General features: G+C 41.3%; 3 protein-coding genes across 15 annotated transcripts; all 3 read left to right on the top strand.

The window, feature by feature from the left end:
* The first annotated feature begins 91 nt into the window (after positions 1–91).
* spo11 (SPO11 initiator of meiotic double stranded breaks) lies at positions 92–7,886 on the top strand. Of its 13 annotated transcripts, none has more exons than XM_037104720.1 (13): positions 92–289; positions 1,130–1,243; positions 2,022–2,110; positions 2,495–2,561; positions 2,703–2,811; positions 3,630–3,707; positions 4,184–4,220; positions 4,574–4,683; positions 4,808–4,907; positions 5,267–5,304; positions 5,669–5,745; positions 6,131–6,242; positions 7,119–7,886. In XM_037104720.1, the coding sequence occupies exons 1-13, from the start codon at positions 174–176 to the stop codon at positions 7,236–7,238; spliced, it is 1,167 nt and encodes a 388-aa protein (XP_036960615.1). In that variant the 5' UTR covers positions 92–173; the 3' UTR covers positions 7,239–7,886. The 13 variants fall into 13 exon arrangements, with proteins under 13 accessions (XP_036960615.1, XP_036960614.1, XP_036960612.1 ...); XM_037104719.1 differs by having other exon boundaries at positions 3,627–3,707; XM_037104717.1 differs by having other exon boundaries at positions 3,579–3,707.
* Positions 7,887–8,902: 1,016 nt separating this feature from the next.
* On the top strand, positions 8,903–13,939 carry LOC119022092 (5-aminolevulinate synthase, nonspecific, mitochondrial-like). The gene is made up of 11 exons (XM_037102624.1): positions 8,903–9,059; positions 9,967–10,172; positions 10,255–10,431; positions 10,575–10,706; positions 10,802–11,021; positions 11,150–11,334; positions 11,463–11,642; positions 12,409–12,573; positions 12,670–12,938; positions 13,154–13,316; positions 13,618–13,939. Exons 2-11 carry the CDS (start codon positions 9,983–9,985, stop codon positions 13,773–13,775), a joined length of 1,839 nt encoding a protein of 612 aa, XP_036958519.1. The 5' UTR covers positions 8,903–9,059; positions 9,967–9,982; the 3' UTR covers positions 13,776–13,939.
* Positions 13,940–17,872: 3,933 nt separating this feature from the next.
* Positions 17,873–22,653, top strand: LOC119023427 (dual specificity protein phosphatase 7-like). The gene is made up of 3 exons (XM_037105347.1): positions 17,873–18,642; positions 19,300–19,728; positions 21,000–22,653. Exons 1-3 carry the CDS (start codon positions 18,273–18,275, stop codon positions 21,308–21,310), a joined length of 1,110 nt encoding a protein of 369 aa, XP_036961242.1. The 5' UTR covers positions 17,873–18,272; the 3' UTR covers positions 21,311–22,653.
* Positions 22,654–26,363: the final 3,710 nt, after the last annotated feature.

Genomic DNA, 26,363 nt, shown 5'->3' with positions numbered 1-26,363 from the left:
AGAAGAAGAAGAAGAAGAAGAAGAAGAAGAAGAAGAAGAAAACACGAGGTAAGTTCGTTACGCAGCCAATCAATCAGCTGCGCAAATATCGCGAGATTTCCACAAAATCTACAGGCGGGAACGTCGCGTATGTTATGTCATCCTGAATTAATTTGTAATTCACTTTGTGAGACATGATGGCGTGTCGTGGAACAGACCTGTTCTCTGAAATTGACATGCTTCGTGCTGAACTACTGCACAATGTCGAGGTCACGGCTGACTGCCAGCGTGTTGAAGAAGAAATAAGCCAGTAAGTTCACCTGGCTGTGAACTACATTAGCACGATGGTGCAATGGTATTCTCCAGCAGCAAAATGACTGCTGCCATTACACTCGCCCAGTTACATGGTCTCTGTGTATAATTATTGACTAGTTCGTCAAAATAGCCAGATTTGACTCTGTACTGTGATAATGTCACCATGGGGCTGCTGCGAGCTAGTTGGCTAAATAGCTATATGTGAGCATTATGCTAATGTAGACATGCTAATAATATTACCAGACTGAGCTCATTAGGATTAAGTGTCAGTGTCATTTGTTTATTGGAAAGTTGCAATGGATGTTCATAATGCTGTAAATGGTTCATAAATACTGTGTAGTTCACTTATAAACATTATTTACGTGGCCATTAGAGTTACAACTGGTTATTTTTTTACAATTGCTTAATTAATGTTTTATGAAACATTGTATTGTTTCTTAACAGTGCAATTAATTCAATTATTTTAATAAACCATACATTTACCATTTATTATTGATGGTTATTATAAAGTGTGACTCGTACATACTCGTGTATATGTAAAATTTGAATCTGTTCTGGGCAATATTGCAAATCAAGGAGCGAGACTGCTTTATGGCAAAGTAGATATTTTATTTATTTATTTATTTATTTTATTAATTCTTCCTGATGTATATATCAGGTTTTAATCAACTGGATCAGTCCAAAATAACCATTCCTATCTTGTTGTTTTTATCCATAAACTGTTCAAATTTCTTTTGACATTTTCACCGCAATTCCTGTGGGGTTTTTTTTGTTGTTGTTGTTGTTGTTGTTTTTTTGATATATCGTCATCCTCACTGTTCCTCTTAATTTCCAGGCAGGATGTTTTGACCCGCATTGAAAACATAATCCTAGGAATAGTGACCAGTCTGTCCAAAGATGAGGCCCCTGTCCTGGCACTGCCCAACAGATCCAGCTGGGCCAACGTCAGGTAAATTGACATAAACACCATGTTGCATGAAAAGTTTTTCTACCTCCATCATGAACACTGCAGTCATTTTACACACCGGCTGTGTGGGATCTGTGTAAGCTGTCTGGACTTTAAAAGATAAACACACACGGTCATGTTGCATAAAGAAACAAATAAACATTTACTTACATATTCTTTTTCCCGGAGGTCAGGCCACACAAGATGATCGGATTGCTGTTTAATTTCCTTTAAAGAGGAAACACACACTTCAACTCTGTCTGAATTTATATAAGAGGTGTTTGAAGCAGACTGAGTTGGCAACCAGGTGGTAGGGGGAAACAAAATTAAACTTTGGTTCTGAGACATTGAGGTTGAAATAACTTCCTGCTGCTTAAAAGATGAGAGGGTGACAAAGAAATTGAAAAGCACTGGCCTGTACACACAAACACAAATTTACAAAAGGCTTTAATGTGAGTAGACTGCAGAGACCTTCTACTCAGAACAAAGCAAACTGTCTGATCTTGTTTGGATCAAACTTTGCTGCAGCTTAAAGCACATTCTGGCCAGGCCCTTTCAAATGTGAGAACACCGCAGACTGAACACCAGAGAAATCAGGACTTTAAGGTACGAGGGAGGTATTTTCACAGGTAGCCCTCAGGGTGTGGGGAATTTTAGATGGCTTACAGGTGGGGGAGCGGACTCTCAAAGCTGAAGAAGTAAATGTAGCACACACAGATTTCTTTGATGGCCTCTTTTTGTAAGTTTCCATTCGTTTACCTTTCATTACTTCCTACTTAAGTTTTGACAGCGCCATCGGGCTTCAGATGAGTTCAGGAAGTTCTGTCACCACCATTAGGAGCGACTGTGCTTTGTCCGTTGCTAAATTTGGTGAGAAGATGCATACACACCCCTCTTCTTACATTTTCCCATAGATTTTCTCTTCTTGACACCAGACATTCCTTGTAGACAGAAAAAGGCTCCGCAGTTGTAGTGTACTTCATGTGGCTTTCATTTATATTCATTGTGAACATATGCATAAACTGCACAAACGGCAGTAAAAGTCAGACTTAGTTTTAGGTGACAAATTGGCAGAGACAGAATATGCTGAAAGAGGCGTTTAGGGATTGGTTTACCACAAGGATATCCTAATTAAGAACAGAGTATGTTTTTTTTCCCCTCCAGTCTTTTTTTTAAAGATGTGATAAAACACTCAAAGTGTTGAACATGCACATGAAAATGATGTTTTTTATTCATTTGTTTCTTTGTTTCAAGCGCAAATTCTCAAGATTCTTTTGGTCATCTACAGACTCATCCAGAGCAACTCATATGCTACGAAAAGGTTGTTATCAGTTCACCATTAATTTACATTTTAAATGATTACTAATGCTAGGTAAAATTCCTGTTCTGTGCATGGCAGTATTTGTTTTACTTGGTTACTACTAAATTTGCTGTACTAACGATTTACATTTTATTTCCAAAGAGACATCTATTACAACAATACACAGCTCTTTGGCTCTCAAAAAACTGTTGATGGTATAGTGGATGACATCTCCTGCATGCTAAAGGTTCCTCGCAGATCACTGCATGTGGTAAGTGTGTATGCACATAGTAATGTAAGCAGTTTACATGTTATGGCATAAAACACACACCTAAGACTCTAAAACCTTGTGGAAACATTCTTCTGCATGTTTTAAATGCTCTGCCATTTTAGGTGCAGGTCTTACAATTGATATCTATTAGTTTTGTATAGTTTAAGCTATTTTCAGCAGTTTGGGCTGTTGTATATGTTAACAATCTGTGGAAATAATATGATTCTAAGTCAAAGAGGCCATGTCAGAAGTATTTGTATATATCTATATCTGTTAATCAGCCCAGTCACCAGGATAAAATGTTGGCAGTCAAGGTTTCTGCAAATCACAGATACATTCACATTTGGACATGTCACATCATGTTCACATTGCATGTTTATGACTTGACTTTAGTCCATTGGATTTTTTGGTTAGGAGACATTACGATAATTTCCTGCTGTGTTTGTGGCAACAGAATATGGCTTTTTTTTCTTTTTTTTTTTTTACTGTTGGGACGTATTCAGTTGCGTTTGTGCTTTGAAAAAAACGTGTGTTTGTCGATGGCGTTTTAAGCCAGAACACAATCTTTACCCAACTTGAGCCAAGAGATTTTTGTGCCTTAATCAGAAACCTACAATACCAACATATGTCTGGCAACTGGGTTAGTGTTTAAAAGTGTTTGTATGTGTGTGTGTGTGTGTGTGTGTGTGTGTGTGTGTGTGTGTGTGTGTGTGTGTGTGTGTGTGTGTGTGCATGTGCATGCATGTGTGTAACTTCTGTGTCACTAGTTGGCCACTTGCAAAGGATTAATTTCAGGTGATCTGTGTTACATGGAGGAAGATGGCACAAGGATTGACTGCAACTCAAGCTCTGCTGTAAGTTCCATCAACAGCCGCAACAAATTGGCCCCACTGACGGTAACAGTCTTCATTTTACTACAATGACAAACATTACACCAAGACTCAAAGGTATTCTGTGGAGTTTGAATTGAAAAAGAAAAGTAAATTTATATTTGTCACAAAAAGCTTCATAAAACATTTTCAAAACCCTACATTGTTGGTGCTTGAGGGCTTTTTTTCCTCTCTTCTATCATTTATGTCACATTACTGACACTGACTTACCACCATCTGCAGTCAGCAGAACAGTAATTCATACCATGTTACCCTGTAGTGCGTGTTATTAATATTCCATTGTGTGATACAAACAATATGCCAACAATACTCTGCAGCACCATGAGGTGTCAAGAACCCCACAGGGGGCAAGTGTTTCCTGCCAAACCACCAGTAGTACAACCAGGCTTGTAACAGAAAAGAATATATGAAATTATTGAATCAAAAAAAATCTATCAAATGAAAGACTTATTTTCACTTTTTTTTTCTGTGTTTTGCTTTAGGCAGTTGCGGTTTCATCCAACATTGATGGGATTAGAAGTATCTTTCATGATTTGTTTGAGAATTTTACTGTGTGCACATGCCTTTGGTTAAATGATTGGTTGTTCAGAACAAAATAATTACCAATTCTTTTTTGGGACGAAGAGTCCTTGGCTTTTTGGACTGGTGGTTGTACAAAATAAACCATTTTTAGATGTCCCATTGGGTCCTTAGAAATTTTGAAAACATCTTTCATCATTTTTTTTATAAACAGTTAATTCTGAAAATATTGGGCAGATTGAAGATAGTGAAAATCATCATAAGTCGCCACTCCATTGTTTATTAAATGTTTTCTTTCTGTCTGGGGAGGGCACTATATGGTTTTATATGTGTTGTCCTTGATTCATGGACAGATATTGTATCATGTGCAAAATTTGTCTTGATCGTTGAGAAGGATGCAACGTTTCAGAGACTTCTGGATGATGACTTCTGCACAAAGCTTTCTCCTTGCATCATTATCACGGTGTGTTTCCCTTTTTGTCTGCTACTACTTCTTTCAGGGATTTTGTAAATGTAACCTATTCATCTGAATGAAATGGGGATTATTACTGTCCTGTATAAATAACAGGTGTGTTTGTGTGGATCAGGGTAAAGGCGTGCCAGATGTGAACAGCAGGCTGATGGTGAGAAAGCTCTGGGACACGCTGCACATCCCCATCTTCGCGCTGGTAGATGCCGACCCTCACGGTACACAACATCTGAGTGCAAACCACTTTGCTTATACCTACATATTACCACACATTTAACAACACTTAACACTCTTTTTATCTCCACACTCACATATCTCCCACTGAGACGGCAGATGTTAGCACCTGTCTGGTACGTCATGGTGCCTGGTCTGGCTGTTATTTCCGCTGGACTGATCTCGTCCAGGCGGGATGGCTCTGTTTCAACCACTCTCCATACCTCTAAACCTTTTCCCATTGCATGGCGAGACACATGTGTAATGCTTTACTTTGTTCTAAGCTCCGTTACACATCTTGGAGGATAATTGCTCTGGTATGCCAGTGATTGCAGCGTGTCTCTGTCTCTCCTGATTTTCCCAGGGATTGAGATCATGTGTATCTACAAGTACGGATCAGTGGTGAGACTCACGATGCCAGTTATTCCTGTCCTGCATGTTATCCAATGTGGCCTGTTCTGTGTTTCTCTGTTAGCAATATGCAATTATGCCCCTCTTTGAGTAAAAGAAAAAAAAAATCACCAATCATCTATCTCAGAGTATTCAAACTGACATTTTTATGGGTTGAAAATGTTCAGTGATGTCTTTGTCAATCTCGCATAATCATCCTCATGTTCATGAACCTCATTGTGAACATGTGTTGGGCATAACCACATTATGGTTGTTACAGTACTGATTATCTGTGTGTTTATTTGAGATATACTCTTGTGTATAAGCATGTGGTATGACTGGGCGTGTGTTTGTGTGCACGTCGGTTTTTCCACAGGCCATGTCGTTTGAGGCCCACAGTCTGACCGTCCCCAGCGTTATGTGGCTGGGCCTCCTCCCCTCTGACCTCCAGAGGTTTGGACTCAACATTCGCTACTTCCTACTTCCTCCTCCTGCCTCTAATTGGGATTATATTCTGGGGACATTTAGATTGTTTGTTTTGGTTTCTGTTGCTGTCGCCCTCACTTTTTTCCCCCTTAAGGAACTGCGTCTGAGAGCATATTGCGTTTTAAGTATATGTTCCCTTGAACAAATTTAGGCCAAAATGGCTTTTTGACATACATTTAATTGTAGACTGTACAGTTTGTTTCCTCCTAAATGTACACATAATAACTCCTCAATGTGAGTATGTTGAGAATCAGAGGAAATCAATCAACAGAGCTGCCCGCAGGCCGCTGTCATTTTTAGGAAATGTGTTTAGTTACAGTATATGGAGTGAAATCAACATATCTTTCTTCAGGCTGCGGGTTCCAGAGGATGCCCTGATCCCCCTCACCAGGACAGATGAAAACAAACTCACCAGCCTCCTCAAAAGGCCGTACTTAACCAGCCAACCAGACTGGCAGAAAGAGGTGAGAGAAGAGAAAGGGTAAGAGCAAAGAGCAAAGTACTCTACTTAGGTAGAGTGAAGGATGGGAGTCATACTCAACTTAGATTTAACTTCAAGGTACTTTGTCATAATGCAATATTTTAGCTCCATAACATTTTATTGGAATGTTCTGCTATGTTAGATATAATATTAAGTCTTGCATCTAATTCAATCAAAGTAGTATTCCAGTGTGACATCAAATTAGGGTTGAATAATTCATTTGAATATTATCCAAATCACAGTATGGAGTTGCAAATGCAATATCAGAATCACAAGAGCTGAATTTTTTGATAAATGTCAGATATATCACAATATACAGGACCTTTATAAATGAAGCATTGTGATTCTATAGAGATTCCCGATCTACAAATAATATTCTCCAGACGTAAGGCAACATGTTTGTTTCGCACAAACCCCAACAAAAATCCCATTGTCAACATTTATATATTAGATATATATATTGCAGTGAAATTAAATGCAAAAATGACCTTTCCCACAAAAATCTGTAGCAAACAAAAAAGAACTACGACTGCTAATACATTTTTGAAGAGTAAATGATCAGTTAAACTAAAATGTTTTGTGTCCTCACCCAGCACATTCAGCTCCTGTGAGATACTTGGGAAAATGTTGATCTGAAACACCCTGTTCCTTTTTCAAAAGTAATAGGTGTTCTTTACAGGTTTACACAGTTTGAACATTTGGCTCATGTGACACATAGCGTCGGAATGTGTCTGAGGGGACTCTCAACTCGCTGGTACTTAAAGTTGGGTGAAAAAAGATAAACACCTGATGATTTATGCCTGTTTGTACTGCGTCCTCTTGTGCACTCCCTAAATTTGCATGTTTGCGCTTGTTGTAGATGGAACTGATGCAGCAGACTAAGGTCAAGGCCGAAATACAGTCCCTGGCAGCCATCGGTCCTGATTACCTCACCAACATCTACCTGCCCAATAAGCTGCGTTACGGGGGCTGGGTATGAGCACAATGCTGCCACTCAGTGGATTTACCAGTGAACTGCTGAAGCTGGTTGCAAAACTTGAGAAAGGTCTTCTATGCAACCATCCTGCCTGACCTTGTTGCACAGATTCAAATATAAAGCTGGTTTGGTTTCTAACATTTGCCTATTTATCAGTGAATATGTGTGTTTTGTGTTTTCTAACTGTGTTTCAGAAAGGTCTCATCCTGCCATTAAAAAGATGTAATCCAATAGACAACTCAGAGCATGTTTTTGTCTTTTGGTTTGGACCCGCTATTGCAAATTCATTAAACACACTATGTTGATTTTTCTCATTTACAGAGTTAATTATTCTACAGTTGTCTTGCATTGCTGTGCATTGTTTACAACCACTGAACATCATCACAATGCATGCTGGTTCAACGGTTACAAAAGAGCAGATGAGGATGATGATTTATAATGGTTTGGAATCAGAGTATGAAGGCTGTTCAGTCATAATGTTCTTTTGGCTGCTTTTCTTGATGTACTTTGTTCTCCTGCAGGTGGAGAAAGGTGCAATTTCATTAATGTACCCACCAACATTTTAGATCCTTTAGTGAAGTAATGATTTCATTGTTATGTGATTCTTCTTTATATGTTTATTAATTTACTTTAAACATAATTTTAACATTACAGATGTGTTGTTTGGAGTTGGATAAAGATCTTAAAAATGACCCATTACTGGTGAATCACAACACTATCATGAGCCATTATTATTGATGCTTGTGAACAGTACTTACATTTTAGTTGTTCAAGGTTAAGCTCATTTTACTGCTTTATGAACAGTTGGGTGGCTCAATCTCCAGTAAATTCATGAACTGGTCATGGCCTCATTCTTTGAGATAAAATCATGCTATTAGAAGTGGCTAACTGGGAAATAAATGTAGTAGAGAAACAACAAATACTTGCCCAAGTGGTAACAGTCATGTTAAGTACATCGAAATTGTATTAATTCTTAATTAAGTGTGGAAGTACTTTCCATTAATGTAAGAACATTGTCAGTATTGAGTTACTTACAATGTCATTTTAACTTTAAATGGCAGTGTTGTAAAAATCATAGCTAATTAAGGAAAAGTAAAGATGTCATGTTGAATTATTTTGTAAAAAGGAATGTTCGACACTAACAATACTTTGACAAAAGTCTTGAAGTAACTGATATTAATGTACTTGAGTCTGAAAAGTTACCTTGTGCAGTAAATGCACTTGAGTATCAAAAATAGAAGTTAAAGTAAGTTGTTCACATATAAACATGTATGTTTTATTACTTTATTAGATTACTTACTTGATTAGATATTCAGCATTTCTGAAGTGATTTCAGATCAAATAGGTAAATTTTGTCTCAGCTGCAGCATGAGATCAGTACAGTAACTGGTAACTAAAGTTATCAAATACATGTAGTAAGTGAAAAAATACAATATTTGCCTCCAAAGTGTGGTGAAGAGGAAATATAAGGTGGCAGACAACTCAGGATCAAAATTGTAATTAAGTACTTGAGTAAATGTAGTTAGTTACTTTCCATCATAGCTAAAGAGATTAATTCAATCAGACAAAGATGTCTGTTCTTTTACATAAACCACCTCTAAACATGTTTAGAAAACAAGAAGTAAGATGCTTCCTGTTTATAATAGACGATCTTTGGTCGCGTTATGACACAGTCGGTGGGCGTGGCTCCAGGCTTGTGCAACATACTCCCGCTACGTCACTGCAGTTATCAAATGTCAGCTGAAGTTTCTTTAATTTGCAAGAAGGATTGTCTCCAGAGGAGCAGGACGCGGAGCACCGTTTGATTCTTGAAGGATAAACCAGGTGGGTTCATGATACAACTGTTGGAGTGAGCACAGCGGGGATAGTTTACATGACATGTGCTTCAGTGTCACGGGCCGCTGCTGGAAGATGAGCTACTAAAGGGTGTATTATGTTCCTTAATATGTTCTTGTGTACATTTACTTTAATATCTTTATAATCTAGCTGTCGCTGTGGAATAATCTTTACTAAAATACCTCTGGAGAGCTTTTTTTTTTTTCGTTTTGCGTGGTTTATGTCTGTTTTTCTGTTTTTAGCTTAATTGGCTTGCTTTGATTTGTCTTGTTGTTCATGATGTGATGATACTTAATGAAATGTGTCCTTTTAACATGTAAACAAGTGAAAAAAAAACAGTGCCTGGTTAAAGAAACTTATTTTGTACACACCTTTTGAATAATGTGTTTGGAGTCAAGGTCAGTTGCCTAAAAGACATCAATTTCCAGAGAGTTCACCAGGTGTTGACAACATATATAATAGCATCATGTCTGACTTGGTGTCTAATCTGTAGCAATGACCCAGCCCCTGTTGTGTAATGTTTGATGGTCAGTCTATGGGCTGTGCAGTAGTAGTAGCAGCCAGACAGGTCCTTGAGAGGCCTTCCCCCTTTTCCACTTGTCAAGGACAGCTGACTCCAGAGTAGAGCGCAATGAAAATAGTCCCGTGGGCTTTTCACATAACATCCTCTCTGGTCTAGCTGGTCGTAGATTAGTGTGGTATCAGTCATGTTTCGCAAGACTTTTTTCGTCTGTTACATGAAGGTGGACTGGGATGTGTTCAGGTGAAGATATGGCTGTGTGTCATTTTTATGGGATCCGTCAATCTGTCTCTATCTTGTTGAAAGTTGACTGGAAAACTACTTTGACACATTTTTTGATGTGCCCAATCTTTTGTCTTTCTCCTTCTCATTTAGGTCAGGAGTGTCTCATATGGACGCAGTGATTCGTCGGTGCCCTTTCCTGACTGTCGTGCCCAGCGTCTGCCTGCAGCTGGCTGGGAAGTCATCGCTCCTCAGCTATGCCCAAAGATGCCCCGTGATGATGGACCTGGCCTCCAGGGCTCCGGCCAGAGCTCTGTCCTCTTCAGCCTCTGCGTTCAAAGACAGGCCCCCAAATGACGGTCAGTTGTCATCAATCTTCTTGAAACAAAAATTTTTTTTTTCACACCATTTAAATTTAGATAGTACTCCTGTGTTCTGTAGATCAGAAGCATGTGGTCAGGTTGCCTCCAGGCCACGCAACACCACCTGCTGGCCAGGCTGTAGGCACCAAATGCCCCTTCCTGGCTGCGGAGATGGTGCAGAACAACAACAGGGTAGTAAGAGAGGCCAGCATGGAGCTGCAGGAGGACGTCCAGGAGATGCGCTCTGTCCACACAGGTGAGCAGATGCACAGCCTCGCCTGTAATTGGAAACCCTCGCAGTAAAACAGTTGCGTGAATTGTGAAAGGTTACTATTGTTTGGGGCATACACATTGAATGTTTTGCGTTCAGTCTTAATAGTGTGCATCCTCTATTACCAGGCAAAGCAGGAGCAGATTTATCAGTCACGGATCTTATTGAGGCAGAGAAGGTGAACAAGAAAGCACCGAAAAAGCTTTTTAAACCTGAATCTTCCAAAGTGTCTCACCTGCTCAAGGATCACCTCTCTGGCTGTAAGTAACAATAACCATTCTCAAAAAGATATATGTGATAGTTTTTTTTTTTATTATTAATTAATCCCTGCATCCGTTTTTTTTTCCCCCGTCAGCTGTCACCTTCCAGTACGACAGGTTCTTTGAAAAGAAGATTGAAAGCAAGAAGACAGATCACACATACAGGGTTTTTAAGACCGTGAACCGACGTGCCCGTACATTCCCCATGGCAGACGACTACTCAGAGTCCTTCCACTCCAAAAGAGACGTGTCTGTGTGGTGCAGCAACGACTACCTCGGCATGAGCCGTCACCCTAAAGTCACCCAGGCTATCGCGTGAGTAGGCTCACTCATCAGCAGTCACCCTTAAACCTGATTAGTGTCGTAGAGACGGACACAGAAAGAGATCAGTGATAATTTTCAGATTCAGTTTAATTTAAGTTTTTTACTATTTTTGATCTAAGGGATACCTTACGAAAGCACGGTGCTGGCGCTGGAGGAACGCGGAACATTTCAGGGACGAGCAAATTCCATGTTGAACTTGAATATGAGCTGGCTGACCTGCACGATAAGGATGCTGCACTGCTGTTCACCTCCTGCTTCGTGGCCAACGACTCCACACTGTTTACTCTGGCAAAGATGCTACCAGGTACATTACATTGCTCTAAACATTATGGCATGTGATCCACAGGTTCCTTGCTTTGTTCCAAAATTGTGATGCATTCTTATTGACTAAAATCAGAAAAAAACATTTGTTTCATTTGTGTACCCCTCCAGGCTGTGAAATCTACTCTGACGCTGGTAATCACGCTTCAATGATCCAAGGTATTAGAAACAGTGGGGTCAAGAAGTTTATCTTCCGCCACAATGACGTCAGCCACCTTCAAGAGCTGCTGGAGAAGTCAAACCCTTCCACTCCAAAGATTGTTGCCTTTGAAACAGTGCATTCAATGGATGGTAAGTACACGGGCTTTCAAGAACCTGTCAGTCTCATTTAACTGGGAACCGATCAATTATTTATTCCTGATGTACTGTGTGTGTATTTCATAAATTGTTAAAGCCCCACTGTGCAGTTTTGCTTTTTTAGAGCTTTAAATTAACTTTGCTAACTATGCTTAAGTTTTGTATTTAAGGTGAGAACAATGATTATAAGAAATAAGGTGAATAAACCATTTATTGTACTCAATATTAAGTATTACCCCAATTTTTGAATAATGAGAGTAATATTAACAAGACCGATATAGTATTTTAATATAAACAGATGAAAAAGGTATGTATGCTATAGTCAGTAATCAAAAACAGTCTCATCATGAAGGATCTTTCCTTCGTTAGCCTGAAGGGAAGATGTCTCCTTGGAGCTAATTCACCTCTGTGTCAATAACACCAGCTTTGTCTCCAGGGCAACCACTCTGACAGGCAGACAGACATTTTCCTGTTGCAGTGTATAACATGTGACTTGATAGTCACACCACGTGACCTAGGATACTTTAAGTAAACACAGTGTCTTGTTTAGATTGTAATGCCCAATAAAACTTTCACACACGACAGATGAGTGAAGAGCAACCTTCTTTAGACACCTAGTCGGTCTTGGTCTGGTCGAGCGCTACACTCACTTGTAATGCTTACGCCGCTTTTCCTCCATCGAGCACCAATACATGCATTAATGTAAGTCATCCCAGTCTCCTGAATTTCCTCACACTAATGACCGCTGCTCTCTCCACAGGAGCTGTGTGCCCACTGGAAGAGATGTGTGATATTGCCCACAAGTTTGGTGCCATTACATTTGTGGATGAAGTCCACGCCGTGGGCTTGTATGGGCCCAGAGGAGGAGGCATCGGAGACAGAGACAGAGTCATGCACAAGATGGACATCATCTCTGGGACCCTTGGTAAGCACAGCTCTCACTAATGAGGGGAAACCTCTCACAACACCCTCACCAGCTACATATGTGCCTCTCTGACTTGTTATGGGTTTTCGTTTCCAGGCAAGGCATTTGGCTGTGTGGGCGGCTACATCGCCAGCACCAGCGCCCTGGTGGACACAGTGCGCTCCTACGCTGCAGGCTTCATCTTCACCACTTCGCTGCCCCCCATGCTGCTGGCAGGGGCGAAGGAGTCCATCAAGGTCCTGAAAAGTGAGGAAGGCCGGGTGCTCCGGAGGAAACATCAGAGGAGCGTCAAGCTGCTCCGACAGATGCTGATGGACTCGGGCCTGCCTGTGGTTCACTGCCCAAGCCACATTATCCCTGTGCGGGTAAGGAAATGAATAATTCATCCATTTAACTGGTGCTGATGCAGGGATTCCTTTACAGTACGGCCTCTAACCACAAGGCCTCCTGCCACTGCAACTAGCTGTTCATTTGGTTTTTGCCGTAGTGACCAAAAGATGTAGTTTTCACCACTAAACCTAAATATATCGCAGCGGTGGTTTAAAATGTTAATCCAACACGTGACAAATCTGTTTCGCAGGTGGCAGATGCAGAGAAGAACAGTGAGATCTGTGACATCATGATGTCTCGCTACAAAATCTACGTCCAGGCAATCAACTACCCCACGGTGGCTAAAGGAGAGGAGCTGCTGCGTATCGCCCCCACACCACACCACACGCCCCAGATGATGTTCTACTTTGTCGGTACGTCCGGTATGAGTTCTGTTGCTGAGGCAAAAATATCTGAAAATTGACTTCTTTCCGACAAATAATCCAAACACAATATGTCCTGTTGGGTTGAGCAGTCTTGAGTATATAAAACAATGGATTTGATTGGTGAACTCAACTCTCTGTCTTGTTGCCGCATTGGATAGAGACATAGATTGCACACTACAGCCCTGTTTGGATTCATTTGACACTGTTTACTTAACACTTTTAGACATATCTGATATCCATAGTCAATGGCAAAGACGGTCGTATCCTCAGCTGTTCGCTCTCTCCACAGACCGGCTGGTGAAGACGTGGAAGGAGGCGGGTTTGGAGCTGAGGCAGCACTCCTCAGCCGAGTGTGACTTCTGCCAGCAGCCTCTTCACTTTGAGCTGATGAGCGAGAGGGAGAAATCCTACTTCACAGGCCTCAGTCACATATCAGCAGTAGCCTGATCTCACATAAAGACACTAAATCCTCCTATTTCAAAAGCTATTTATTATATTTAAATATTTAATGTATCATTGTGATTATAATACACATTATATATACAATGTTGTATGTCACCAGTGAATGTGTGGGTAAAGTGTTGAAATAAATGAAGTGGTGAACCAACGCAGCAGAAATGTTTCATTATTTGCCTCAAGTGTGATACAGCCACTTATCACCTGAGGCTGTGAGCTGAACATACATTTACACAAACACATATTTGTACATTTGCTTGTCACATGCATAGTTTACATCAGCAAGTTGGGTTCAGTACCGGCATTACAATGTATCATATGGTTGAGGCTTTTTAAAAATTTTTTTACATGGCACCAGGTTCAAGAGCATCCAAAGGTCAAAATTAAAGGAGAAGTTCACCAAAAATTGAAAGTTAAATCATCATCAACTCAAAAGTTGTGTAGTCCATAAAACATTTCCTGGAGCGTTATTAAAGTAGACGTGGACTTTATCAAAAATGTCAACAAAAGATGAACAACTAAAAGAAATATACAAGATCATTATTATCAGTAATTAAACCCTTGTTCAAGCTTAAGTCTCTTAAGCCATAGCTGCAACGCGTCTGAATATGCATATTAGTGTGACCATGTTTTAAGGCTGTAAATATTCCCTTTTCAAATCAGTTTGTGCAAAATATGTTACGTAACGATCTATTCATAATAATCTATTTGACTTTTTTATGCTAAAATATTTATGAAGTAAATAAATGGGCACATGGGATGGAATATCACCCACCCACTCCGAGCCAGTGAACATGCAGCATCTTTAATCATGAAGATGTTTTCTCGGCTCTCTATTTTTATCTTTTAGGATATAATGATACCCCGGACATTTGCTGTGCATGTAAGTAAACAGTTTATGTAATGTATTTCATCACTTTTCTGTCAAAGAAAATATGTCATAGCAGCCAGAACATGTGAAGGAATGGGACGTTGCTTCCCTCTATAAAGTAGATAAATCCCTCAGAAGTATGTTACAAGGAGATGGAGAAGTGTTGGCACAGGCTACATGTGATTAAGACAAAAGTCTCGATTGTGATAAGTTGCTTTTATCATATCAACATCACATGTTTATTACATATATTCTATCCTTTTCTTCTTCCAGCGGAAAACATGGCATTTTGCCAAAAAGGCAGAGATGTATCATGTTGTGGTGCTCGTGTTTAATCAGCTTAAGGGCAGATTTGTGGTTGCCTGGTCATTCATTCATGAAATGCTCCTCGTGGCGTTCTTGTTTTTCACCACACGGAGGCATGCTGGGTCTCCTGTTTGCAGCTGCGAGGACGTCAGGACTCCTCCTCCCCCTCCTTTTTGCAGATGACTCATAGCTGGTGCAGCAGCTTTCATGATGTGCCACTAGATGGTATCAATGGAGAACAGGATATTGTGTTTCCCATCTAGATAACATGGGGGGGATCATATTGGTTGTAATAAAATGCTGCAGATACACTCCAGCGCCCCTCGCAGCATGTGTCAGAGTAAGATTATAGAGCATTCTTAAACGGATTGTCAGATTTGTCCGCCATTACTGTGGCAACCTGGTTACTTTATATAATATTATTAACATTGTTATTGGCTTTATACGTTTTCTATCCTGTCGCCTGTGATCATCATGTGTAGATAAGATAAGCTCAATAAAAAAAAGCCCTTTACACACATCGCAGAGAAACATCAATGGAGAAGAATCCCTCCTCCCATCTGCCTCATCTCTGAGTGCATCCGACTGCACATCTCCACGTGACAGGAGTGTGTTGTTGTGCCCATTGTATGTGCGTGAAAAAGACCTCAAAGCAGCACTTGACATGCAAAACCGGGGATGCTGTAAAACAGAGATCAAAGTTAAACAGAGGTTTCCTCTCTTTCCTCTGAGAGAATTAACATGAGCTCACGTTCGGAGCGTGTTATGTAACCAAAGTGTTGGTGGAAGTGGAGCAGTCAGGTGACCACCACTATCAGCCTGCTCGGAAAAGGCCCGTTTTTTTAATGTTTAAATTCAATAATCTTGTTAGTGTCGTGTCAGATATGATTGTTTGTTATTCCTGGATTTGTTCAATAAGCGAGGTCGTCCTTCACCATGAACCAACTCTGGCTTCAGTTAATGAATAAACTGTAGAAAATCCAAGGAAATACTCTGTTGTCTTTTGTTTGATCTCACTGTCACACAATATTTCCCTCATCCATCACTGTCTTTTATGGGTGCAGGGTGCTCGATTCTTTATTTCTTTATCTCTGAAAGTCCGGGGCTGGCCCTCCACCTCCTCACTTCCTGGAGGAGAGCTCAACTGGAACAGCAAAAATCATGTGGGCATGAGGGCCAAAAGGCAGTGTGTGTGTGTGTGTGTGTGTGTTTGTGTGCGCGCGTGTGTGTGTGTGTGTGTGTGTGTGTGTGTGTGCGTGTGTGCGTTTAAACTCTTGACATTATGTGGTGGCTGCCTGTTGGAGGCAGGTGCTGAAATGATCTCTGCCGTGGTGTAGTGTGGCGATGACATGGTGCCTGTTTGTTGTGTGTCGGATGATCACTGTATGGTTGAGAGCATTTGTGTGTTTGTGTGTGAGTGTGCAGGTTTAGCTCCATTCCTCATTCTGTGTTAATCCTGATGCTCTGCACATCTGCGTCCCCCCCCCCAACCCCCACTCACGTGCGCAGACAGATGAGCTACACGGCTGAATTCCCACTGCACGCATCTCTCCCTCCCTCCCATCCTCTCCCATTCCTACACATTCACCATGTACTTGCATTATTAGACACATCAGAGGGTGAACTGTGGGGATGCTGCAGTTGCATTCTAAGAAAGGACAGATACACACAGCAACACGTTTCCCTCTTGCGGTCACCTTGTTATCTTGGGAGGGAAAGAAAAGCTCTCTCGATACACTCCACCAAAATAAAATGAGATTGAGGAAGAGAGCAGTGTCAAGGGAGTGTCCGATCTACTAATAAATAAAAGAATGATGACAGATAACAACAGGCTTCTGCAGAAAAATGCCCCACTAATTCAATGTAATCTGCAGATCATGTGAAGGGCAGTGGAGTTTGCTGCCCGAGAAACAAAACGAATGGATTCAGGCCATTTGTTTTTGTTTGTGTGGAGGATGGAAGATGTGATTTCACTGCAGATAACACATTACACATGTATCTTGTGTAATAAGCCCCTAGCTGTTGCAATATAACTAACCTGGGTCGCACATGCACCCTAAACTCTGAACTAAATATTTTTAATTGGTGGCATCAGTGCGCCTGAGATTGAGTGGTTCATTTTTTGAAACAATTGAGATGATGGAGAGTTCTTGTCGCGTGTCACTTAAATGGAGAATAGCATGTATTTCCACAATCATCTGCATAATGTCTAAAGAAAATAAGTTCAAATGTGTCATCAGGTGGGTGCACCTAAACCATGTGCCAGTGCACCAGTGCAATCGGTGTGAAAAAAAAAAAAATACTCTGGAGGCCTGAAATGACTTATAATAGCTACATAATGATAGTAAATGGAGCCAATTAAAATGCAGTGTATGGAGTGATTTCTGTGTTGTGAGTGCACTTTAGAAAAGAAATGCTGCATGCGAGAAGGAAAATGTGGTTGTGACAATGCAACAATAAAAGCACATTATTTGTAATAACACAATCCCAACTAATTTGTCACACTAGTCAAGCGGTCCCACCCTTTAACTGTAACGCTATGCAACTTGCAGCTATGCACTATGCAAGATTGGCGTCATACTTATCCGAGACACACCTTGAAGCACCTTGTGGTAATACTGATAAATAATAAGTAATACAAAAAAAAGTGATACAAGTCATCACAAGGTCTTTTTAGAAGTCTGATTTGTCCCTTAAGAAAAATTTAGTGACTGATCACAATAAGAACCTCCTTCAAAAGTCAGTATAAACTTGCTATAATACCATAAAAAAAGACTGATAAAACTGAAAAAAAAAAAAAAAGAAAGTGATTCCACTGAGACCTCCTGGTGGCAAACTTTGTGATTCCTCCGCTATGACTTTAAATCATAAGAAATAAACTCCTCCCTCTTGAGTTGCACTACTGTCAACTCAAAAAAAAAGAAAAGAAAGAAAGAAAACCCTCCCATGCATCGGAATGGTAAAGCGAGAATGTGCATGGAGGACCCTGGCACGATGTGGATGGAATAGCTGAAGTAGAAGAGCAGAACAACTGGCTTCGTTTTGTTTTTGTTTTTTAACTTAACGTGTCGTACATGTAAAGTGAAAGCGGGTCTCCATTAGCTGTGGGGCCGGTCGGGACTCAACTGACTCACTGATGGAAACAGAGAGGAGGAAAAAGGGGAAATCTCTTCGCTCGAGCAGCAGAAGCGCCATGCACTGGCGGGGCATCATCTAACGCTCCTCTCCGGCTGAAATGTAATACATCGTCGCCCCTGTGGACCATGTAGTAAGTGTTCGTGCTTTGCGTGTAGTATGATATTGAGTCCGATATGTCTAATGTGACGCCGAGTAAAAGCGTGGAATGGCTGCAACTCGAGTTAGAGTCCGGGGGCACTTCTCTGCTCCTGCTGGACTGCCGTCCACATGAGCTGTACGAGTCATCCCACATAGAGACCGCCATAAACCTGGCCATACCGGGGCTCATGCTCCGGAGGTTCAAAAAGGGCAACATACCTATCCGGACTATCATCCCCAACCATGAGGACAAGGAGAAGTTCATAAGACGGTGCAAGACGGACACGGTCGTCCTGTACGATGAGTGCACGGCGGGCTGGCAGGACTGTGGAGCCCCGGCGTCGGTTTTGGGTCTACTTCTTCAAAAACTATGGGAGGACGGCTGTAAGGCGTTTTACCTGGAAGGTAAGCTGCTAGCTGAATATTTTCAGGTCAGACACGACCGTAACACGTAGATGGTGTCAGTTGGCAGTAACATGTCCGCGGCTGGAGTTTGTAACGTTACAAACCGTCAAACTGGCGTCGCCTTAACGTTACAAGTCGATCGCTAAAATGTTCTTAATAGCAAATAAGCTAGTATTTAGCGCAGCGGTGCTACACCTAGCATCGTTATTAACTGTATAGACGGCTAGAAATTCTTCAAGGAAGATGTTTTAAACTTTCCCAAAACCGACTTTTGAAATTTTAAGAACACGACTTTGTAATGTTCATCTCGCTTGTTGTTGTCTTCGGCGCTAAGGTTCACCCTGTGTTGTGGGTTGTGCGGTTTGTGAGCTGCTCAAAAGTTTGTGTGTTGTGTGTCACTGAGATTCTCAATTAAAATTCCAAAATGGCTGCGCCATGTTTTGCTCCAGCAGGAACAGGCATGCATTTCATGAATGGCTTTTTTTTTTTTTTTTTTTTTTTCTTAGAGGGAGGGGAGGGCTACTTCTTTACAGGTCTGCTCCAAAGACCAATTCATTCTGACGTTGAAAATATGATTAAAGTATTAAAATATTATTAATGATTAATAATAATATGATTCAACTTTATTGATTCGACTTTTTTTTGGCCCTCTTCCAGGTGGATTTGTAAAGTTTCACACAGAGTACCCAGAACACTGCGAGACCCTCATTGACAGCTCCTGTCCCAGCTCCTCTCCTCCGCTGTCCGTCCTGGGTTTCGGAAATCTCCGCATCAGCTCCGATTGTTCTGATGGTGAATCTGATCGGGAGCCGAGCAGTGCTACAGAGTCTGAGGAGAGCCCGATCCCCAACAACCAGCCCGCGTTCCCTGTCCAGATCATACCCTACCTTTTCCTGGGCTGTGCCAAAGACTCCGCTAACCTAGACGTGCTGAGCCAGTACAACATCAAGTACATCCTGAACGTCACACCCAATCTCCCTAACATGTTTGAGCACGACGGCCACTTCAGGTACAAACAGATTCCCATTTCGGACCACTGGAGTCAGAACCTGTCACAGTTCTTCCCAGAGGCCATTTCATTTATAGGTGAGTAGGTTTTGTTAAACACATGGTCACACTCACACTTAACAGATAAATAAACGTGTTGACAGTGTGTATGTGTTTAGTTGTTTGTTTTGCCATGAGGGGCATAGTAAGTATAGTAACCCCATGTTTGAGTACACGTTTGACAAGTTTGAGTATATAGGACTTAAACCAAAGTATTGATTAACCATTGTTTGCTGATTATGTTTAATAGTACGTACTTTTGAATAATTTATTGACAGCGATTATTTAGCATGCTGGTGTGTAGACATGTTTGTGGGTGTTTTATAGTATCTTGCGACGAGATGGACGTTCCCAACCCAACCGCTTGTGTAGACTGTTATCAGTGTGTCTACTACTAGAGCACATCATTTGTTCAATGCAAAGTAGCAGCACACTGATGTTGAAAATAAACATATTTGTCCTCTGGCACTACAGCATGTTTCAATTTTACTTTTGATTCGTCTGTTCTCACCATGACTGCACCTGAAACCACAGCCTCTGACTTGTTTTTTTTGGTTTTTTCAAGGTGGTGTGTCATGAGCTAGTTTCAAATGGGTTTAGAGGTAGAATGAGGAAGGAAATGTTGTTTCCACCCTCTGGGGTGGTGTTTGATGGCTGGGTCATGGTATGGCTGGGTTTTGCTCAGTGGTGTTTAGTTGCTGGTTGTTTGGTAATATCTGTAGTTATGGGGTTGTTACTATGCTGTTTACATCCAGCGTTACTTCTGTCAAGAGCCAGAACAACACTGACAGCTACAAAAAAAGACCATAACACAGCAGTACAGGAAAAAAACAATCAACGACGATATGCTGATAATGATTGTATAACCTGAAAACAGCTGAAGTATGTTTTCTGGGGATAGGCTAATTATCGGATCTGTTATTGAGCATTTTTGCGGTCATCTGAATTTTTTTGTGTGTGTGTGACAGCTGATATATTCATGACAAAATGTGCTACTTTGACTCTGATGCAGCCACTTCCTTCTGTCTATCGTCACTACTCTGTGGTGTTACTCAGTGTCCCGCCTCAGACACTATCTGATAGGTTCCATGTCACAACACTGACTTATCAACACTGCTAATTAACTTTTAACAGAAGTTATAGTTCTTCTTCATCTGTGGTTTGCAGAAACTGCCAACTTTGTATCCTGGCGTCTGGACTGAGTAAAATATAATATGTTGAATAATCTGAAAACTGCAAAGGAATGTTTCCTGCACTTGAGTATTCCTCTGATTATTCTTGCTGACTGTACTTTTCCCTTCCTCTCACAGACGAGGCACGGTCGAAGCAGTGCGGCATCCTGGTCCACTGCCTGGCCGGCATCAGTCGCTCAGTCACCGTCACTGTGGCCTACCTGATGCAAAAACTGAACCTCTCCCTCAACGACGCGTATGACTTCGTCAAGAGGAAGAAGTCCAACATTTCCCCAAACTTCAACTTCATGGGTCAGCTCTTGGACTTTGAGAGGACACTGGCACTGCGCAGTCCCTGTGATAACCGTTCCACCAGCAAGGAGCAGCTCTTCTTCACGACGCCAACCAATCACAACGTCTTCCAGCTGGACACGCTGGAGTCAACATGAAGATTGACTGGACAGCCTTTTTATTGACTCCTGTGGCGTCTTCTGGGGTTTTCTGAGCTTGTCAGATGCCCAAGTAGCTGACACAAGCAGTAAGTCAGTTACAATATTTCTGCACCAAAAGGAACTACATTGATCTGTTAAAGGAACTGTACCCGTGTGTAGATTCCATTCAATTCTGTCTCGATGCCTTAACACCTAACATGAGGATGAATCTAGCTATCCACCATACATGGCGTTAATCAGTAGTCATGTACAGCCATAACAGCAGGACATTTCATAACTTTTCTATTAAATCTACGATTGTTGTTCGACTGTTATTTGTTATTCACCAGCTGTAAAGTGGATGTTTATGCATTGCTTTGTATCAGTCATGAATTGCCTTGATGGTCTAAAAGGAGTCTTTGGCCAATCAGAATGTTGTCTGGGGACCAATCTGCAATGTTTGGTGGTACTCTAGCTGAGGGAAATAAGCTACTAAAGTGATCCGGCCTCGAATTATTGTCCAGTCTTTCCTCTGATGACTGTTGGCAGCTCTCTCACAGCAGAATGGAGTGACAACAGAACGTTTTTTTTCCCTCATGCTTTAACTGCTAATACATTCACTAATGTCTGGTCAGCACCATGATGGTAAGTGTTTTTCTTTAAGATCATGTGGCCCCTTACGTGAGCAAAAATGTTATTCTTCAGAAACGCCCCTGTACATTCTGTTGCTTATAGCTGCATTATTTTGCATGTGTTTATGTTCTGTGGTTGAAGCCTTGACAATACTTTCACATGAAATTGAACTATGTGTCAGTTGCCAGGTCGAGGTATAGCTCATAGGACTGGTTTTTGCCACGATTGAAAAGAAGCATATGTGCAAGTAATCCAGTGTATAAAGGAATGGATGTGTTCACCATATTTTTTACTCTGACAGTCTTCGGTCTGCAGCTACTCCTTCTGTGGCACAATAATGTTAAGGGAAACATGATGTATAATTAGCTGTTCTCTATTGCCAGTCTCGTCTCAGAACAAATGAGTGAGTTCGATGAATGAGAGGGAATGAAAGGAAACGAGTTTGACAAATGTGTTCTTACCTCACAGAGAGACATTTTTCAGGGATTTTTATACACGGCATCTGTATCTCGTCATGGCCTCTTAAATTGCATCCAAGGGCTGTTTTGTCTGGTATGTTTGTAAAGATGTACATAAAATGTGGTTGTGTTAGGGGACATTTTCTCAAAATCATGAAGGATGCGAATGTCACCCTATTTTGACCCTTATGTATAGTATATGTAAAGCTAAATGTCCAAGACATTCTGTACAAGTTTATACAACAAATATATTGTATATTTTTACTTGAATATCTTTTGTTTGTCTTTGTTCTGACTTTGGTCTGACTTGGTTTTGGTTTTTTCCTTTCCTGAAAGTCGATAGCACACTTTCATAAAACAAAACAAAAGTGGTTTTGTGGTTGAGTCGGGAGCTAAGCCTGTTCTGAGAAGTCAAAGTGTCCAGCCCAGAGGCTCTAGGTGTGGTCAAATGTCCGCTTTCTGTCCACTCTTGATGCCTGGCTTCCTGTCTCCCACAGGCTTTCTGACACAAAGACAAGTGACAGGGCCAGATCTGTCAATACCACTGTGCAGACACACCCACTACCAGTCACTCAAACAGTGCTTAGAGGAAGAGGAAGATGACACAGCATGTCCTCTACCACAGATATAAGACTTCCGACAGCTCTCCCTCGCAACTTTGGGAGAGATCAAATTAGCATCTGTTACGCAAGAGTGTTGCACATTACATGTGAGCCAGACTCCTGTTAAACATATTGTTTGTTGTCTCTTTTGGTTTTCTGACATTTAGTGCAGTATCCTTCAAAAGCTATTTCAAGTTCATTTTTCAGCTTTCTACAAGTTTATGATACAACTCATGAAGCCAGTGGATGGTAAAAAGCAATGATGACTCTGAATAGATTGATATCTTTGACTGAATCAAGTATGATTAGAGCTGCCAGGTCTGAAAAGTGAAGCTAACCTGCATTCTTTCTAATGGCAAACAGGAACAGAATGCTCCACTGGTTTCAAGAAGAAGCCAGATACTGTATGTGAGCTTATGAGAGAATGACTCTCCTTTTACCTTGATTTATTAGCCCTAGTAAAAGTTTCCCAGCAACTTTATGGTCTGAATCACTACTCACAGTTTTTCTTCAGTACAGCATGATGTGCACTTTGTAAATTATGGTCCCATTCAGTGTAAGGTAGACGATAAACCAGGATATGCTTTAAGGCAAGTTACGTGTCCTCAGGTTCTCTGTCAGATCAGCATCGTACCCACTTCCACCCTGTCGTCCAAATATGGTCACTTCTGGTGCCAAAAAAACAAGATGGCGCTGGCTGTAATGTCACACTCATGGCTTTGAAAAGGTAGCCCACAAACCACTGGGGGGGTTTTGCACTTGATAGATCCACATGATATCGATAGTGGAGGGAATTTCTTTTCAATTTGCTTCCTCACTCGATGATTAGACTACTCAACGTATGACTGTGTCACATTCAGGTCTTATGTGTTACGTCAAACGTGTGCTTTTTTTTTTTTTTACAGCTCCCTGAATGCTCCTTTGCTTTGGTATTGTTTTTTAACCTTGTCTGGGAGATTTATTCATATGTTCTTTCCCTGATGACAGAGAGTGAATTCCCTTCCCTAAAGAAATTATTTCATGAGCTAGAGCCAAGCTTTCTAACTCAGGAAAAAGAAATTGGGTGGGGAAGTGTTCTGTAGTTGATCTGTGTTGCAGTTCATGGCCCAATAACTGCCAGTCTTGTGGGACTTAATGACTTAAATACTGCACTGAAACAGGTTTAGTTCCAGCTTCGGGGGGGCTGAGACGAATGATAATGGCAGCGGGGCTAAAGACTTAAAATCTTCAACTTTCACGGCGGCGGCACAGCGCATGAAGAGACTTGCCCAGCAACACCTCGCGTTTGTGATAATAAAAGCTGTTGAGTGATGGGTTTTCCAAGCATGACTGAACCCGGCTGGCCACATACCTGTGGGGCAAACCTATGATTAGGTTTGAGAAGACACCCACGTTAAGGTAGAAGCAATGGATAGCTGCAGTGCACGAGCGATTGGAGAATACTGCCTGGGGGCTGACGGGCGTAGGAGCCATTAATCAGGGAGGTCTTATCTGTAACCGGTACTGTGTGTTTACAGTATATCAGCAGCACTGTACAAGAATAATGGGCAGTGATTTATATACTCACTTCTGCCGCTGTTGCATGGCAGAGTGTATCCTCATGTATGGGATTCCCTCGAGGCTGCTTTTAGCGTAATTTTGGCGCCAACTTTCCCCATGCCGAGCGTCTGACCTGAGATTTAAGCACAGCCTCTTGCGTTCTGTAATTATAAATCACTTTGTGTGCTGCTGCTGCCAGCTTCAAAGGCAAGGTGTGGGGTCCCGACAGCTCCCTACTGCTTTCCCTCTGTTACTAAGTTACTCAAGAAAAAAAATCAGCAGGAAAACTCACGCCTGCCTCACGTAGGTAGAAAATTACAGAGCTCATCGCGAACTTTTCAAGTAAAAGCCTTTGATGAGAAAAATTACACTTTCTGTTTTTAAAGAGGAAAAAAAACACGTCTGTGCGCCTGATTCACAAGCTTTTTTTTTTTTTTGCACGCACAGTATGTTTTGTGTGACGGCCAAAGTGGGTATTTTTGTCCTGTTATGATCACCCATGAGGGGAAGCAGAGGCTAATGCAGTGCTTACTCAGCAGTAGTCGCCGGGGGAAGCAGATGTGCATGAGACTGACGGGATTTTAGCTCGGGGACGTGGACGGGAGGGTGCACTCGTCTTGTTTGCAAGCATTGCGTGTGTTGCAGGGGCTGAGGACAAGCCAGTCAGAGCTGGTTCACACCTGCTGTGGTTGGAAGAACATGCTCAGCATACTGCATGACTGACGGTAATTTCACAGCTGCTTCTGCCTCCACCACACAATAACTGGAGCAGTTCATCTATTCGGCTCACCGTATAAAGAGAGTCAGCCTTTTTTTTTAAGACAAAGAACAATTCAGAATTAACTAGTGTTTTGTATTTCTATAAAATCATAGGTCCAAGAGTTCTGTCATTTCGGGGAGCATCACTGTTCTGCTATCACAGATGAATGTTTGGCCATCCTGCCGTAAAAAGCCAATCTCATCTGAATAACTGTCATCTTTACAGCAAGGGATTTTTCACTCCCTGCAGTCTCACTGTGCTCGTGTGCGGCAGATGTTCAGGGCAGAGAAGAATAATCCTAATCTCAGTGTTTGGCTGGATGCTGACTCTGACATCGTGTCACTGAAGAGGGGATGACATCATGGATGCTGTGCTGTCCTCTGAGCCATGCTGCCTTGACTTTCTAGACAGAGCAGTATACAGTCTTTGCTTGTTAGCAGCTTACAGTGGTGGAAAGCCACTGAGTTTGTTTACCCGAGTACTGTGCTTAAGTACAACTTTGAGTTACTTGTACTTTATTGTTTTCTTTATCTGCCACGTCATACTTCTACTCTGCTACAGGTTTTTTTTTTGACAACTTCGGGGGCATGCTACTTGGTTCTCGGTTTCAAACTTGAAATAAATCTTTTTTAAAATGTCATGAATGAAAAAACTGTTGAAAAAAATATGCAGAAGAAAAACATTTTTTGTTGATTTCAGGTTTGTTTGTTTTTTTGACTTGGTTTCATACATGAACACGTGTTTTTTTTTTGTTTTGTTTTGTTTTTTAAATTAAAAAATTTGGATCAGGGGAAAAAAAAACAAAAAACGTCTTCACTTGCTGCTCAGGGCTTCCATAGAATCGCCACCTACCAAACAGAAAAACCTCAGCAACAAAGTAGTTTCCTGCCTCAACATTTAAAGTGATAATTATCCCATCCTGCTGTACTTTGGGGACTTGTATACACAAACACTTTTACTTAAGTGCAAGATTACTTCTTCCTGCTCTGTCTGACAGTTTATTTGTAATGCTACCACCAGTGAGGATTCACTTGTCTGCTCTTACGAAATCCATCGAGTCATACTATCCGGTAATCTGA

Source organism: Acanthopagrus latus, chromosome 7 (genome assembly GCF_904848185.1).
Source record: "Acanthopagrus latus isolate v.2019 chromosome 7, fAcaLat1.1, whole genome shotgun sequence".
Lineage (NCBI taxonomy): Eukaryota > Metazoa > Chordata > Actinopteri > Spariformes > Sparidae > Acanthopagrus > Acanthopagrus latus.
Note: the sequence above shows the minus strand (reverse complement) of the source record. Positions and strands in the feature narration are given on the sequence as shown.